This window comes from Malaya genurostris, chromosome 2 (assembly GCF_030247185.1).
Source record: "Malaya genurostris strain Urasoe2022 chromosome 2, Malgen_1.1, whole genome shotgun sequence".
In the NCBI taxonomy this organism is placed as follows: domain Eukaryota; kingdom Metazoa; phylum Arthropoda; class Insecta; order Diptera; family Culicidae; genus Malaya; species Malaya genurostris.
Genome location: NC_080571.1, coordinates 234,532,131 through 234,548,995, shown reverse-complemented (window position 1 = coordinate 234,548,995; position 16,865 = coordinate 234,532,131). Strand labels below are relative to the sequence as shown.

Here is a 16,865-nt window from a genome sequence, read left to right as displayed (position 1 = left end):
ACTTTAGCACAGAAGAGGGTACCGCCCTCATACTAATTATCCAGAATGTCTCAATAAAAACGCCGTCCATAAATTATAGCGACGGGAGCGGTTACGACAAGAGATCATCCCGACGGTTTTCGAGAACCCTCTTCACTTTCCAGTTTTTTCCCCCGTACTTTGCGTATTTGTTTCCAAGGGATGAGGATTCCTCCGGGCGAAATAAATATGTACAACAAGCCAACCAACCAACATGACGCTTGTTTTTTTTTTGTTTCTCCTACTGTTCTATCCATTGTTTGCTTTCGAAGGGTCGTGGACCAATTGAGGTTATGTACAAAGTTTTGTATGTTGTAGAAGCAACCCTCCGCAGTGAGGGTGTAGGATGTTGTTTTTGTTGCTCGACAAGCAAAAAGTGCAAACAATGCTAATAATATCTGCGTCACACCACCCCGGGAAAGAAACAAGCAGAAGAACAAGCAGAAGAAGAAGGTGGCACAAAGCGGTGGAAATAAATTTACACAAACAAACGAATGACATCTCCCCGAGGGAGAAAGATTGTTTTAGATTAGCGAGCTAAATCCTCCCATTTGTTAGCGTTTGAGGTTATGATTCGTTTTTAATCTGACCATCGTATGTGTCGTTCGGCTTGGCTGTGTTTGCTGTGGTGTGGCCACCCCTGCGTTTGCTCATATCTCCATTATTGATATTTGTTTCTCCTAGCCACTTATGAATCGATATCAGTTTCATCAAATCGTTATTCGTTTGGATGACCCTTTCCGGCAGGTTTTCCCCTAGGCATCCTACTAGACAAGGCGGGCGCGTGTTAGAGAGATACATTCGAAGGAAGACGAGAAAAAAATGTCAGCGAACATAAATAAAGACGTCCAGGAAACTCTATCCGCTTTTTATCTCCTGGTGGATGTGGTCTTTAATAAATAATAACTGCGCTTCATGATTCCAGTGCCGTTCGGAGTGCTCCTAGGTGGAGCACCAATCGAAAAGGTTCAGTTTAAGACCGATTGCACCCGTTAATTGAGTTTTCATAATTATTTTAAAATAACAAAAATTTCATAACTCCTGACAGTCAATCAATGAACAATATCAGAAAATGGTAATAAGTCATCATACTTCCATTTCTGTTGTTAGTGTTCTAACAACAGTAGTGTTCTAAAATTTTTTTGCAGCGCATAGTTGCCAATAAGCTATCAAGGCGCTCTCGAAACGACAATTCAACGGTATCCATTGAAAATCCCATCATTTTAATTACAATCGATTTACAACATAACAGCGTTTCGTTTAATGACCTATAGTTATTAATTAGGTCAAAAATAAAATTGCTAACCAAATCCGAAGTTTTATTCTGTGAAACACCAATTATACATATTTATATAAGGTTCCATTAAGGGGGAATTAAGACATACATTTGCAAACTTTTTTTTACAACGCATAATATCTCCAAAAAATGTGTCAAAATTTCATGTCAATTAGAGAAAAAATTTGATGAGCTTTCAAATTTTTTTATAACCTTCGATTGTCAATACCAGAGCGGATATCTGTCAACTAGCAACATTGTACGATAGAGATAGTTTATGTCACTGGGCAGCTTCCAACCAGGCTCTACAAATCACCATGTATTGAGTGTCTTAGAACCGGTATGTCGAACCTAAAATTCTCTTGATATTTCACTCATCAGGACGCTCGTTGATTGCCGATGCAATTGACATTACCCGCTTGTGAGGAATTATGGCAACCGTCAGATAGCTGGCTGCTGTCAAAATTGTCCAGGCGAAATTGCGTCATTATCTCGCCTCTTTTTACTTTTTTTTTTATTCGATTTCATTTGACATTCGTCAATCCCGCATGTACATACAAAAAAACGAATCTTGAGACGAGGTAAATGAGAATGAAATAAGGGTATGTTTGGTAGTGAGAAAGCATTGTTTTTGGCAATAACATTTGCCATTATTAGTATATATAAAGGGCACTAACTTATAGCCTTTCATATGTACTTTTTATTGAAAAAATAAAACCAAGACGCTAAAAATGTAGAACCGATTAAAAACGGTTCTGCCAATCTTGTATGGCAAGAATCTGACAGAAACAGAACCGTTAATAACCGCTAGGCGAAATTCTCTGCCGGAAACGGTTGTTGCATTGTTGCCAAACTTTTGCCGGAATTCTGGCTGAATTCCGGCAAAAAATGGCTGGCAGACATAGCCAGCTATCTGGGGGGAAATCTGCTCGCCGCGTACAAGTGGGTATCTTCATTTCTCCTGTCACTGCTTGATTGATTACCATATGACTAAATAATAATCGACCAGCATAAATATTAAAGTATATTAATTTACTCCAATAAACTTCCAGACCGATGTTAGTAGTCTCTTGATATTTTTACTCCAACAGGGAATAGTAGAATAAGAGAGAAAACGAAAAGAGTCGCCCTCTTTGACTGAGTATTGAACAATCCAATCAGCGTGGTCACCACGAGATAGCGTTATGGTGATTGTTTTGACATATCCCATGTATTTAGAGAAATTTTTGAAGAATTTTTCAATTTACTTGAGTTTGAAAGAATGCAGATGGCAAAACCTTACAAATATGGGTAAGAAAAACGATTATTCACGTGTTGTCATCAAACATATGATTTCAAATTGTCCTATACTCTTGACAATCTCGGATGAAATTTGAAATTTTCAATTCACATACAGATTTGATTTAGATGATAAAACATGAGTAAATAGACTAGTCATAAAACTTTTGATAATAATTTATCAATTAATGTCAAAATCCAACCCAAAAAACAAAGAACATCTCAGATATGAAAACAGTACCCAACCTCACTTCTTCGAATTTGGTATTTCATGTTACGATTTCTCCGTAAATATCAAGCAAACATACCACGGAAAGTTACTGAATCATTAAAGATCGATTTTTTACCAAATTATCACACGTTTTTGTAGGTTAGTATTCGATTCATAAGAAAAAAAATAAAATCCCTGCATTTTGTTCGAATCTTAAAGCAAAATCTGAAAATTATCACCATCGCTTAGTTCAAAGCTCGCCACTCGGGCAGCGCAGCGATCGCAAAAGAGTTGGTTGGATTCTTCAATACTTCTCTGTCGACAAGTGACAGTTTCTCTTTGTTTACTTTCTCTTCTATTATTTACCAAGCAGTTTCCACGTTTATCACTCATCTCTTTGCATGAAATGATACCCGAAACTTTCGACTTTCAAACAGAATAGTAATATCAAAGAAAATCTTCTTAATCACATCACAATAATCGAAAGAGAGAGTGATTAAAGAGAAACTTTCACTTGCTTATACGCCCTAATGAAAAATCAACCGAGACTTCTATTCGGTCATTTGACAGCAGAAATGCCAGGTCTGCAGATTTGTCTGTAAATCTGCAGATTTTGTAAATAGCCTTTTTTTGCAAACTTTTTAAAATCGAGTTTTTCGCAGACTTTTGTCAATATTTACAGATTTTTGGAATTTTCGCGACGTTTTTTTTTTTTGCTCACCAAATCAGTTTAATGTATCACACTTTCAAGAGAAACTGAAATCTACAGACATTTTATCGGATTTACAGACTGTTGCAACCTCATCTGCAGATAGTTGAAATTACATACAGTTGACAATGATTTCATTAAGCCTGTCAAGGTCATTCGACGTGACCGTGACGTGACTAACAAATTAGTGTAGCAGTAAATACAGTATCGAATTTCCGAACGTTTTACCCACTATTCACGTTTTTAAAGTTGGTGCTCCTCATAACCTTATAACTATTGCACTGATAGCTCTAAAATTTTGAGCACGAGTTCAGTACATATCTTTGTGAGGAAATAGTTTTCTTTTGTCGTGAATACGACTTACTTTACTATGGGTTGTCTTTTCAAAATTAAAAATTACCCTTCGAGAGAGTGATAAGTTTTTGATCGTGAATATCTCTTGTTGTATCTAACAAATCAACATAGTTTTTGCTACATATCATCGGAAATATGATCACAATTTTATGATAAAACTTTCAGTTGTGTAACATAATCTCAAACAATTCAAAATTAAACTTTTCTAAAATTATTGGTATAAACGAGTATCAAAGAGGAAAACACATGACGCTAGTTTGCCTTTCTCGTATTTTGAAAGCTCATAGCTCAGTGATCTGTGAAGGAATTTATATAATCGAACAACCAATAGAATCGAAATTTTTCAACTTAAACGAGTATAGAAACATCATTGAAGTATTTCAATAGTACACTATTGAAAAACCTGTCTCATTTGACCCATGTCAACAGTACCCAATCAGAATGCGTTCTGAGTAAGAGAACAAAGTATCTGCTGCTGTACAATAAATCGTTCGAGAAAAATGTTCCGAACAGTGCATAATATCGTAGTGAGTTCCAAATTTGGTCCTTATGAAAGGCAGGAATGAATCCCGTACAGCATCCTGATAGTTTCTTTCAATGAAATGCAAATCCGAAATGAAATAATTGACATAATTCTATATGCCGCTATTTTCATAAGCGTTAGGACCACCCATTAGTGAAAAAGCTACAGACGAAATCACGTAAACAGAAACCGTCACCTCTTAATAAAAATTGGATCAGTTTGGATTCTATCGCCATTGCGAGTAGATGTATTGTGTGTCGTTTGCAAAGCTAGTTTCGCTTCCGACAAGAGCGATTACGTCACAGCTGCTAGTCGTTTGCATTGGTGAAAAAAGCAACGAAAAGAGGACAACGGTGGAGAGCATCACACAAAATCAGCCGTTCTAATGGCTCTAAAAGTTTTCTAAAGAACTATTTGGATTTCCTACTCGCAAATCGTAGGTAAATATCCTCAGTTTAGTTCAAATCTGGAGCACTTTGATTAGATTTGTGCACTTTTCGCTGTGTGAAATTCACAGTAATCGAGATCAAGTGACGCTTTCTTTGTTTTTGCGAAAAGTGTTCCAGAGTTTAATGTCGTAGAGAATTACGCAATTCGACCCTTCTGAATGCTAGAAACGAATCCCTACAGCATTTTGATAGTTTCTTTCAATGAATTTGCAAATCCGAAATGAAATAATCGACATTTTAAATTTTGTATGCGGCTATTTTTATAGCCGTTAGGACCGCCCATTAGTGAAAAAGCTACAATCTAAACAATAGAAATCTCTTAACAAAAATTGGATCAGTTTGGATTCTATCGCCAGTGCGAGCAGATGTATTGTGTGTCGTTTGCAAAGCTAGTTTCGCTACCGACAAGAGCGATTACGTCACAGCTGCCAGTTGTTTGCATTGGTGAAAAAACAACGAAAAGAGGACAACGGTTGGGAGCATCACACAAAATCAGCCGTTCTAATGTCTCTAAAAGTTTTCTAAAGAACTATCAGGATTTCTTCTTCGCAAATCGAAGGTAAAAATCTCAGTTTAGTGCAAATCTAGAACTGTTTGATAAGATTTGTGCACTTTTCGTTGTGTGAAATTCACAGTAATCGAGATCAAATGAAGCCTTCCTCGTTTTTGCGAAAAATGTGAAAAAGGGGAATGCTTGCATAATTCATACAATTGATCAACTAATTGGTATTCGGAAGTGTTAAGGAACATGTTAGTTGTGTTCGTATTAACGACATCAAGTTATGTCTCTGACATTACCCATCCGCTTTTTTTCCCACCAACAGCTATTATCTCCAGATGTCCAAATAAACAGGAGAACGTGTCACTTGAACCAATTCGCACTGATTCAAGATTCCTGATATTTATTTCTATTTCGGTTTTTAGTTATCACAAGAGGTGATCACATACTACTAGACAAACCCACTATTATGACAGCAATTCTTACTATATTAAGGATGGTGAAAAACCGTACGGGACTTATTCGCAAGTATGGGCAGCAAATGTCATAATTCAATGAATAATTTTGATTGTCTGCTCTTAGCTTTTGGCACCTCAAACTTTCTCCATACACCACCATAATTATTATTGAAATGGGATAATTTAAACATTTTTTCATCTTCAGTTTCCGGAAGCCTGAGCTACACCACTTGTTTGTCTTCAACTAAAGACAAACAATGTAGACTCAAAAATTCCATACTCTTATTATAGAGTGAGCTGATGAATAATTACTCTGTATAATGAACGGAGTACCTCTGTAATCTGCTCACATGAAACAGTCATTACTGCCTGCCCAGAACAGCTTTTTGAAACGCCTTTTTAAAACCTGCGAAATTCATTCATTTTCGACACATTTTCGGTGCATGCCGCATACTTCCAAAACATAACTTTCCGCTTATTACATTGTCACATTCATGAGGACCCTAATCCACTTGGCATGTTCTCACACAATCGACTGCATTCCGCAATTAAATTATCGTAATTCCCCTTGGTGCAGTAAAAAAAAACACAAGCAAGAATTTGCCAGGCATGTGGAAACAAAATGCAAGTACGCGTTGCAAAATACGTAAAAACTTGCGCATTTCCCGACTACAAATTACTGTGAACCAGCTGCTAGCTACTGCTAGTTCCTGTTCGCTACTTTGCAACTTACACCTGGGCAGGATTACGACGCATCGTCCGTTCGTTCGTTCGATCGGTTCAGTGATGACCTCGACTAATTAGGCCTACATTGTAGCGTGCGTTTCGCAACAAAATTGCAGAAAAATTTCAACAGCTATTCGATCAGCATTTTGTATTACTCTAGAATATGCGTGTATGAGTTCAAGGGTTTCGAGGGAGCATCAGCTGAAACCCGTACGGATCCAGTCACAGTTCGTTGGTTTCGAGTACCATCTACCGGGGAAAGAATGCTGATAGACTTTTCTCGAATGCATTGGGCAGAAAAGGAATGTGTTGATGTAAGGCAACCTAACCTTCACAAATCATGATTGATAGCGAGTTACGCACGGCCAAGCGGTTGAACCGGTTTTTTTTTCTCATTCACTTTCGCGCCAGGCAGGGGTTGCTATGATCGATGCTTCAATCTGTTCGGTTAATGAGTTGCCATGTTGACAGTTTTGGGACGCAGACACCCACTATTGAACACGTTTATTACACCGGTCAGGCCGAACAAACGGACGTGTTAACTCGTGAAAATGCCAAACCACGCCGGAAGACGCCAAGTGGCCAAAAACTGGAGCATTCACCGCTCGGCACTTTCCCATTAATATGAACGGAATGGCATTAGGATAACTAACTAGCCCGGGCTTCGAGTGGTTATGATGCCGGAAGCCAGCCTCGAAAGCAAGGCGCCGAAAGTGTTATAAAACAAGGATTATTTCCTTATGCAAATCGACCCCCGCAAGCCAAACGCGCTGAGAGCTGTCGAAAATGGGCGAAAAGCTCGATAAAGCCGACAAATTATGGTCACCTCATCGGCAAGGTGAGAACAAAAATGGCGCCCGTTCTATCGCACGTAACAACGAAAAAAGTAGGGTTTTGTAAATGAAGTATAAATTATTGTCTTTATGAATCCTAATTACACTCTCGAGTCGAGCGTTTTGCTCCGGTGGCTTTTACTATCGATTTTCCCGTGGACCGCACGTGGCTCCCACCAGCAGCAGCCAAGCCTAGTCCGGCACAGAGAGCTAGCCGTCTATCGTTTTCGGTTCCTTTCCGAGCCAAAAAAAATACAAATATACGACTATTGGGAAATTATGCAAATTAACTTTGCCTTCGAGCTTCGAGGCACCCACAACATTAAAATATTGTTTGTTTTTATGACCTTCATAACACGAAACGATCATCGCACTTCATAATTTCCCTTTTCTGGTGGCCGCGGCAACTGCCCGAGACTGCTCCATCCCGCACCACCCCGCAGGAAGAAACCTTCGAGTGACGTACGTGAATGAGGAAAAGATTAATGGAACGCGTCGCGATGCACTTGTCATCTGTCAAAACAAAAGACAGATGAAATTTGGCGGCCTCGGTCGGCCCGCAATCGTGGCGCCCCATATTTAACCGGCAAATTGACGATGAAGAATGTGATGGGCGATGAGAGAAACTTCTGGTGCCGTGTTCCAACTATGATTCCGGGAATCGGACACCACAGCGCGAACGAATCATTCGTATCCGATGTAGAGTTTCGTCCGCGTATGATTTGAGCTTCTTTGACAAGTTCAAAGATACTGATCAGCAGCCGTTTTCAAGCGGGAGGAATTCCGTCGCACGAGCTAGAATCAAGTCAAGTTGAAATAATTTGACAGAGTACAAAAACCGTGTAAATCATCCGTCCGATTCCCTGTTCTTTTTGTTTTTGGGAGGCTAAGGTGACTCCGAACAAAAATGTTCATGTTCCACGACACGATGATCTGCCCCGTGCGCGCCGGGAACTAATGATCCAAAATTTATCATGATCACGACGACTGGCAACGACGATCGCAACACGAAACAAGATTCGTAAAGGCAGTGAGATCAAATTACACCTGACAAGTACCTGGCCATTCTTGTCCATTTCGTTGTTGGTGAGTTTGACTTTCTCGAAGGAGATAACCTGTTTGCGTAGGGCATCCGCACCGATCGGCGTGTCCGGGTGGGCATAGAGCCGCGGCGGTGGCGGCGGGTCGGCCTTCCCGGCGACCAACCAGGCGGAACGGTGGTACGCGTAACGGTAACGCCGGTTGTCCACCGGTACCACATCCAGTAGCACCACGTACCGATCGGCCGGGGTCATCTGGCGGAGGGGCCCGGAGAAGGATACACGCACCGTCGGGAACATGCGGCTGGAAAAAAAAACGAAAAATAAAAACGGAATTAGATTGGTGTTGATTTTTGTTCGAAATTGAATCGATCACTGTTAAACATACTGTGCCGAAATTGCGCAAAATCGAACCAAAGCGCACTATTTTGAAAACAAGAGTAAAATACCGAAACACAAACCACCATGCATAGAGTATCCCCCTGATAATCATTCACTGATGTGTTGTCCCTTCATCGGTTGTCAAAAAACAATCACAGAAACCTAGGACAGGATCAGAAAACGATGTATCAAGTTTTTGATCAGTTCATTATTTAGTTGAAATTGGCATAATGAAGTACTAGACTTTGAAATTAATGTTACTGCAGAGTGGAACAACAGTTTTGTTAGGATCACCGTCCATGGTTTCTTTTGATTTTAATGTGAGTGCTTTTTGTAAAAGAAACAAAATTTTTCTTGGTTGAGTTTTCAAAAGACCGTAAAAGCAGGTGACAGTTTCTCTTTGGTTACTTTCTCTTCTATTAATTAACAAGCGGTTTCTATCAGGTGTACAACTTTGCTTCCAATAGGTGGCTGTACCGGCTGAGGCTGGTCGAAATACATAGATAATAATGCCTTTAAAGTTAGTGTGTACAGTGCCTAACGAATTGTCATCGCCGTTTCAGTGACAGATGTTCTTGTTTTCGTATTATTCACGCTCGAAAATGTCTGTTTATGTGCCCAATTCTCGCCATTTGCGGGAAGTTTTACTTTTCTGTAACAATTCGAAAAAAAGTGAAAGAACGTGTCGGGAGTGGTTTCAATGTTTTGAAAAAGATGATTTCGATGTCGAAGACAAACATGGTGGTGGAAGAGAAAAAACCATCAAAGATGAACAACTAGAAGCATTGCTTGATGAAGATTCGTGCCAAACCCGAGAAGAGCTTGCCGAATCATTGGGAGTGAGTCAGCAAGCCATTTCAAAACATCTCAAGGCCCTGGTCATGATTCAGAAAGAAGGAAACTAGGTGCCGTACGAGTTGAAATCGAGGGACGTCGAACGCCGTCTATTTGTATGTGAGCAACTGCTTCAAAGGCAAAATCGTAAGGGGTTTTTACATCGAATCGTAACCGGTGATGAAAAGTGGGTTCGATACGATAATCCTAAATGCAGAAAATCATGGGAAAAGCCCGGGCATGCTACTTCGTCGACGGCAAAACCGAATATTCACGGCGCTAAGGTTATGCTTTGTATTTGGTGGGATCAGCTCGGTGTGATTTATTACGAGCTCTTAAAACCGGGTGAAACCATCATGGGAGATCGCTACCGAACGCAACTGATGCACCTTAGCCGCGCGCTAAAAGAAAAGCGGCCACCAAATCAAGAGCGACATAACAAAGTCATCCTACAACACGACAGTGCTCGGCCTCACGTCGAAAAAGTGGTCAAAAAGTACATGGAAACGCTGAAATAGGAATTCTTGCCCCACATGCCGTATTCCCCAGATGTCGCCCCTTCTGACTTCCACCTATTTCGTTCGATTGCACACGGCCTGGCAGATGAACATTCTCAATCCTTCGAAGAGTTGGAAAAATGGATTGCTTGATGGATAGCATCAAAAGAGGACTCCTTTTTTCGAGCCGGAATCCGAAAATTACCGGAAAGATGGGAGAAAGTTGGCGCTAGCGACGGACAATACTTTGAATAATACATCTGTATGCACTTTTTCGCAATAAAGCTTCTAATTTTGAAAAAAAAAAAAACGAAGGTATACACCTGATACGATTATCACTTTGCATAAAATGATACCCGAAACATTCGACTTTCAAACGGAACTTTGAAATCCAAAAAAAACCTTTATAATCACATCACAATTATTAAAATAGAAAGTGAACAAAGAGAAATTGTCACCTGCTCTTACGACCTTCTGAAGAAACAACCAAGATTTTGCTATAATCTGTAAGAGAAGTAAATATGAAATGCGAAGCATTCTTTTGCAGCTGAAACAATTCGAAAAATCTAGAGCTTAAGTTTTACAGATTAGAACTTTCATATGAATTGTTATTTAAATTACAATTAATATGAAGGAGAATTATTTATTATGAAAAAAGATTGTTCGAAACTCAATCATGCACTTTGATAAACTCGGTGCACTGCATATATGAACACATAGATCTATGGCATACGTATCAAATAAAATACGTATCAAATAAAATGTACGTAATACACAAATTACCAAAACAAGTTAACTTGGTTTACTCTTGATCCTTAATCATCTTTCCTTCTCTTCCGGAAACATTAGCCGAGAGGCTGTTCAAATTTACAATTCCACAAAAATGGGAAGATACCAGTAGTCTATCCCGGGACAAGGTCAAAACTTCCTAAAACAAAATACAAGTCAACGGAAGAAAGATTTCGAAACCTGTACCTCAAAGACGCGACTTTTCTACTCTGTTGTTTGTCGGATAATGATATTTCAAGCAATAAAATATTTAATTTTGATTTGATTATATCATAAGCCGAGGTTTGCTAATTCCAAAGGAATTTTGTTTACTATACACTTAGTGCTTCTTAACCTCGTTTCAATTAATCTTGCTATTGGGAATTATAATACGACGATTTCACTGATATCGGGAACATTTTCTGGTATGATATTCTTCTCGAAGTTAGCATCATGATCAGAGCTAATAAAAGTCATTTTTATTGACTCAAAATAGACGAAAATGACGAGAAATTATTGTTCTTCTCAGCTTCGCTTGCAAACTATGAGAACGAAATCCATATCCACTCAATGACAAAAATTCCAAAATTGTGTTTTTTCTTTCATTTGCCCTTTCATTCATTTTTCCTGATAGTTTCTTTTAATGAAATGCAAATCCAAAATGAAATAATCGACATTAAAATTCTGGTGCTATTTTTATAGCCGTTAGGACCGCCCATTAGTGAAAAAGCTTCAAACGAAATCAGGTAAAAACAAACCTCTCAACAAAAATTGGATCAGTTTGAATTCTATCGCGACTGCGAGCAGATGTATTTTGTGTCGTTTGCAAGCTAGTTTCGCTTCCGACAAGAGCGATTACGTCACAGCAGCCAGTCATTTGCATTGGTGAAAAAGCAACGCACAGTGGGGAAAAAACGATAAAAAACGTGACTTTGCTCAATAGTTTTATAAAAACATGAGCAACATCGATTTATGATAGTTAGAAGATCCGCAAAATTCACTATCATGCCCGTGTTGCTCCAATTCCTCTTTTTTATGACTTTACTTGGAAAACGAACTGTGAAATTCAGGAAAAAATTCAATTCCAACAATTGGATGGTATTCCTGACATGCTCATAAGTTAGAAAAATGGATTGTTTTTAATGAGATTGACCGCAAACAACTGTATTCTGTTTTACCCCCAGTCATCTTCTTCCGTGAATTTACAGAAAAAAAGTTCTACTGATCGATGTTTGGACCAATTTTAGTTAAACAAGACAGCTCTATGTTTCGCATATAATCTCAAATAATAATTTACAGATAGTGTTCGTGATCGCATGCTTCGTGCTACTTCGTTTCACCCCAATTTTCCGAAATATAATTTTATGTTGAACTCAAATTTATAATCTCGAAGCAGATCCAGTATGACTTACCAATATTGGTTCATATTACGTGCAAAACATTTGTGATCCAATTAAACACAATGGGAATGACAGTACTAGCCTGTTTAACCCGTTTTACCCCAATTTAATTCATAAGTCGTATTTCTGGTTAAACTTTCTTTCACATACCGAAAGCAGGTTAATTGCGGTTGATGAAAATCGATTGATTTTACGAAGAAAGACCTGAAAATTGGATTACAAATGAATTCTTTTGATAGAAATTCGGGTAAAACAGGTTAAACAGGCTAGTACTGTCATTCCCATTGTGATTAATTGGATCACAGATGTTTTGCACGTATTATGAACCAATATTGATAGATCGCATTGGATCTGCTTTTGGATTGTAGATCATATTTCAGCTGAATATTATAACTAGAAAAGAAATGGGGTAAAACAGTGTAACGAGTTTTCTGCTGTCAATAAAACTATATGCAATCGATTTGATAGACTTTTTTACATCGGAAACACTCTATTCGCTCTTCTGCAAGTACTTCGGTTTCATGTTAAATAGTTTAGCTTGAATACAATGCAGTATAAAAAGGGAACATGGGGTAAAATGAACATAGTAGCGTTTTGTGCGGTCCTTCTAAATACATGGAATCTATTTTACTGACCATTTTACACCAAAAAAGTGCTTTGTGGTCAGCTGTATCATGCCTCCAAAAAAATCGTCGCGTTTTTGGTTCATTTTTCCCCACTGTGCAACGGTGCCGAGCATTACACAAAATCAACCGTTCTAATGGCTCTAAAAGTTTTCTAAAGAACTATTAGGATTTGTTGTTCGCAAATCGTAAGGAAATATCCTCAGTTTAGTGCAAATCTAGAACAGTTTGGTTAGATTTGTGCACTTTTCGCTGTGTGAAATTCACAGTAATCGAGATCAAGTGAAGTCTTCTTTGTTTTTGCGAAAAAATGTGAAAAAGGGGAATGCTTGCATAATTCATACAATTGATCAACTAATTGATATTCGGAAGTGTTAAGGAACATGTCAGTTGTTTTCGTATTCACGACATCCAGTTATGTCTCTGACATTACCCACCCGCCTTTTTAAATTCAAATTTTGGTTGACCCTATGAGCGGAATTGAACCCAGATAGGCTGCGAGCAAGCCTTCACATTCTACCTGTCCATTAATTACTTGTAAACATTCGATATTTGGTTCATTATAACTGAGATTTATCACAATCAACAATAAAACTGCGTACTTGTTTCTCATACACTCGTGTCAAAACCACCCCGGAATGGTCGGGAGCCCTCGTTAACCACCACGGCCACGGGACTGATTAAAATGTTGTAGCAACTTCGAGAACTTCGGGGTTGGAGGTGAAAATTTATGCTAATTTAGCATTTACTTTAAACGGAACCGTACTCCTGCCTGGTGGCCTGGGCCGGCTCGGCCAGACTCGGTGAATTGCACCTTGCCCCGTAGGATGATCGATGAGATCGCCTTGCTTGGCTGTTTGTACTTTTAATAGTGCTCGCGGCAGCATGATTCCGTATGACCGGTATGACAAAATCGAAAGTCCAGTTCCAGTCCAGCGAACATACCGGTTGCAATGGGATGGCAGGTGTAGCTTGGGTTTTTTTTTTGTTTCAATCGGTAATCCTTTAGAATCCGTTAAGCAATGCTCCGCGTATGCAAAGTTCCGATCTGTTACGTTGTCCTTATCAGGCGGTTAAGCGAACAAAAAAAAATCGAAAACTAAGCTCACCATTCGGACTGAGTCGGTTAACCATGGTCACCAGATCTCATCTTCTTTTTGTATTCGCTTTTTGTATACATATATTGAATTGATAATTTGTTCTCGAGGGAACTTTGCAAGTGCCAGTGTGATGGCACTGGAGGGTTGGATCATATTTAAATGATAAACAGCCGTTAACTATTCCGACATGGCTTGTTCAACATAATGATAGTAACAAACTGCAGCCCATCGATAAGAGGCTTGTGTAACTGTCAACAACTAATTGATTGCCGGACAGGCACATGACAGCCACCTTCAAAATCGCGCAACTACACAATATGATGATGATGCAAATGAGTATCATTTGTACATTAAATTGAGTGTTTTGTTTTACGTCGTGGCTAGAATAGTTTTTCTTTCGCACCCAGGTGCGTCAATTTGCGGTCGACTTGTATGGGGCTTTTCGCTGGTTAATTGCTAATGCACTTCACACGCATCGGCCGTTATCCATTCCGTCTTGTCAAAAGTTGCCCTCGCACGGTAATTCATTATGATCCCGTCATGTCCGTTTTCGTGTCTCCTGTGTAAGAACTCCGAACTGTGACAGATAGCATCGAATTGAACAAAACCACAGGCAAAACAGATGTGACGCATTCGGCTGACCAAAATAAAAAAAAAAGAAACAAGTCGCAACAGTCGTTTGGTTTGACAACACTACTTAAACTTAAAGTTTTGTCCGTTTAAGTCCGAAACCGACTGACGTCTCAGCACAGCATGTTTGAAAACACAAGCCCCGTTTACTTTGGTTCGTTAGCTCATTTGCACCTTTTGAATCATCGTGACCACTAATCAGCTCTCGTCGTCGAATTAGCATAGGTGGTCGATGGTTTACTGTACAAACCAAACAGATTCGAGCTGCAGTTGGCTGCAGACTCTTTGAACAGTGCTGATGAAAATCACAAATCTGCACCTCATATTAGCTGCCACGCCTACCGCTTTCGACTCGGGCAGCACCAGTTCCGCACGGCTGGTGCTGCCGTCCCGCTTCACGTGACTTAATTTAATCACTCATTCCGAAAGGGGGGGGTTCGGTCTGTCGCGAACGCGGAGAATTGTCACCCCTCGGGCGCGGGCAATAGAGATATTAAGTCTCCGCACGAACCACCCCGAGCGGGTGGACATTTTATTAAATTAGATTTATAGTCCCCGGCGCTCCGATTTCCACCGCACCGGGTAACATACCGTCGTATATTTTCGGCAGTTTGCGTGGTGACGAAAATCTTAGATTTTTATGACCCCGATAAGAAGGCCGCTCGCGCGAGCTACGATTATTGCTGGTCAACCCCGAAATCCGTCCTCGGTGCGAAGGTCGTAAATTTGAACACCGGCCGAACGGAGCTCAGCCGTCCAGCTGACAGTGGACTTCCGGAGGACACTGCTGGAGCTTATCCTGCCGAGACCACAACAACAACAACAACAATAACAGCAACGTTGCATGTCAGGTGAGCATTCCGGGCGCTGGCCAGATTTCAGCGGGTGACGATGGCGATCGACACAGAATGACTTCATTTTGCTGTTGAGAATTTGATGTTTGTGTATTATTCTTCAACTATCCATGGAATGTTTGTTTCTGCTGGAAGCGGAATGCGGAATTCGTTCCGATTCTTTTGTAAAAATAGTTTCCCAGGTGTTGTGTAAACTGACGATTCAGTTTTTCACTTGTAGGTTTATTACCTGGTTTATTATTATTCTGAAATTAGTTCTGATATGACTAAGTACAAACTATGTTGCAACAAAAGCATGAACATATCAATGTTACCCTGGGTAAAGCAAGATGACAGCAATTTTCCTGAATTCAACTTTTCGGCATGTAAAATCATACAAACATCGTGATCCTGAGGACATTTTTTTTACAGGATAACACTAAATCTTGACGTTTCATGTAATTTTAAGACTTTTGGCATCTAGAAAAATTTTCGATTTCGGAAATTTCATGGTGATTTTTCAAGATTTCAAACCTTAACCGTCGGGCAGCACCCCTTATCCATATCCGATTTAGCTCAAATTTTGCATGGGGACTTTTTTCCAGGTGCTGAAACTTTTGAGCATTAGCGCTTAACGAAATTAGAGGTGATCCCAGAATATTGGAACCCTCATACATAAGAGCAGTAAAAAACAACGTGTTTTGTCAGTTACGTCACTTATATCATATCACTTATATTATTATATAACTGTTTACAAATTGAAAAGGTTATGGTAGTTTATACCAAAGAAAGCTTTTGATTTTATTCAAGTTTGAAAATAAAACGTTTGGCAGAACGTTTTGGAAAATATAAGTAATATGAGAAAGCATCATTGCTCCACTAGGTGGATTAAAAAAGGACTTTGTTTTAATTTTGTGACTAATATCGACAGATGGAAGCTAAAAGGGAAGAGGGCCAAAGGTCTTATATTCGTTCTTTACCCTTCCACAATGATTTTTTCTTATTTGTGGCGGAGCCATGACTGCGTATGCAGACTTTGTTTATGATTCATCACAGACTATTCGAGCAAACTGTCAAAACTTATATGAAATAATATGTGAAATGACATTCAAGATTGCCAGTGATTGACAGTGGATAATGATTTCTATCCAAATTTAAGATCCGTTTTCATAGACAGTGATGACATTTCATTAGAGTGATTTTCACCATTGTGTAAGTGTCATTCATACACTGTGCATCCAACCAGGCCCGGTGAAAGAGGTGGGCAGTGCGGTAAAATTTCATTTTCAATCGAAGAATATAAGATGAAAATGAAATTTATGGCCGCTGACCGTCAGCGTATCCCTACTAATTCATTTGACTTTTGTTGCCATTTTCAAGTGAAGCTCCCAGAATTCATCGTCAGTTGAATAGTCGTACCTAGTC

The 16,865-nt window shown here is 39.4% G+C and overlaps 1 protein-coding gene across 2 annotated transcripts in view; it reads right to left on the bottom strand.

Moving 5' to 3' along the window:
- The window catches only part of LOC131428185 (T-box protein H15-like), a 125,424-nt gene that overhangs the window by 26,301 nt on the left and 82,258 nt on the right, over positions 1-16,865 (bottom strand). For both annotated transcript variants that reach the window (XM_058591907.1, XM_058591908.1), the window contains exon 4: positions 8,393-8,678. In XM_058591907.1, coding sequence (XP_058447890.1) covers positions 8,393-8,678 — 286 coding nt within the window. The remainder of the gene's footprint in view (positions 1-8,392; positions 8,679-16,865) is intronic.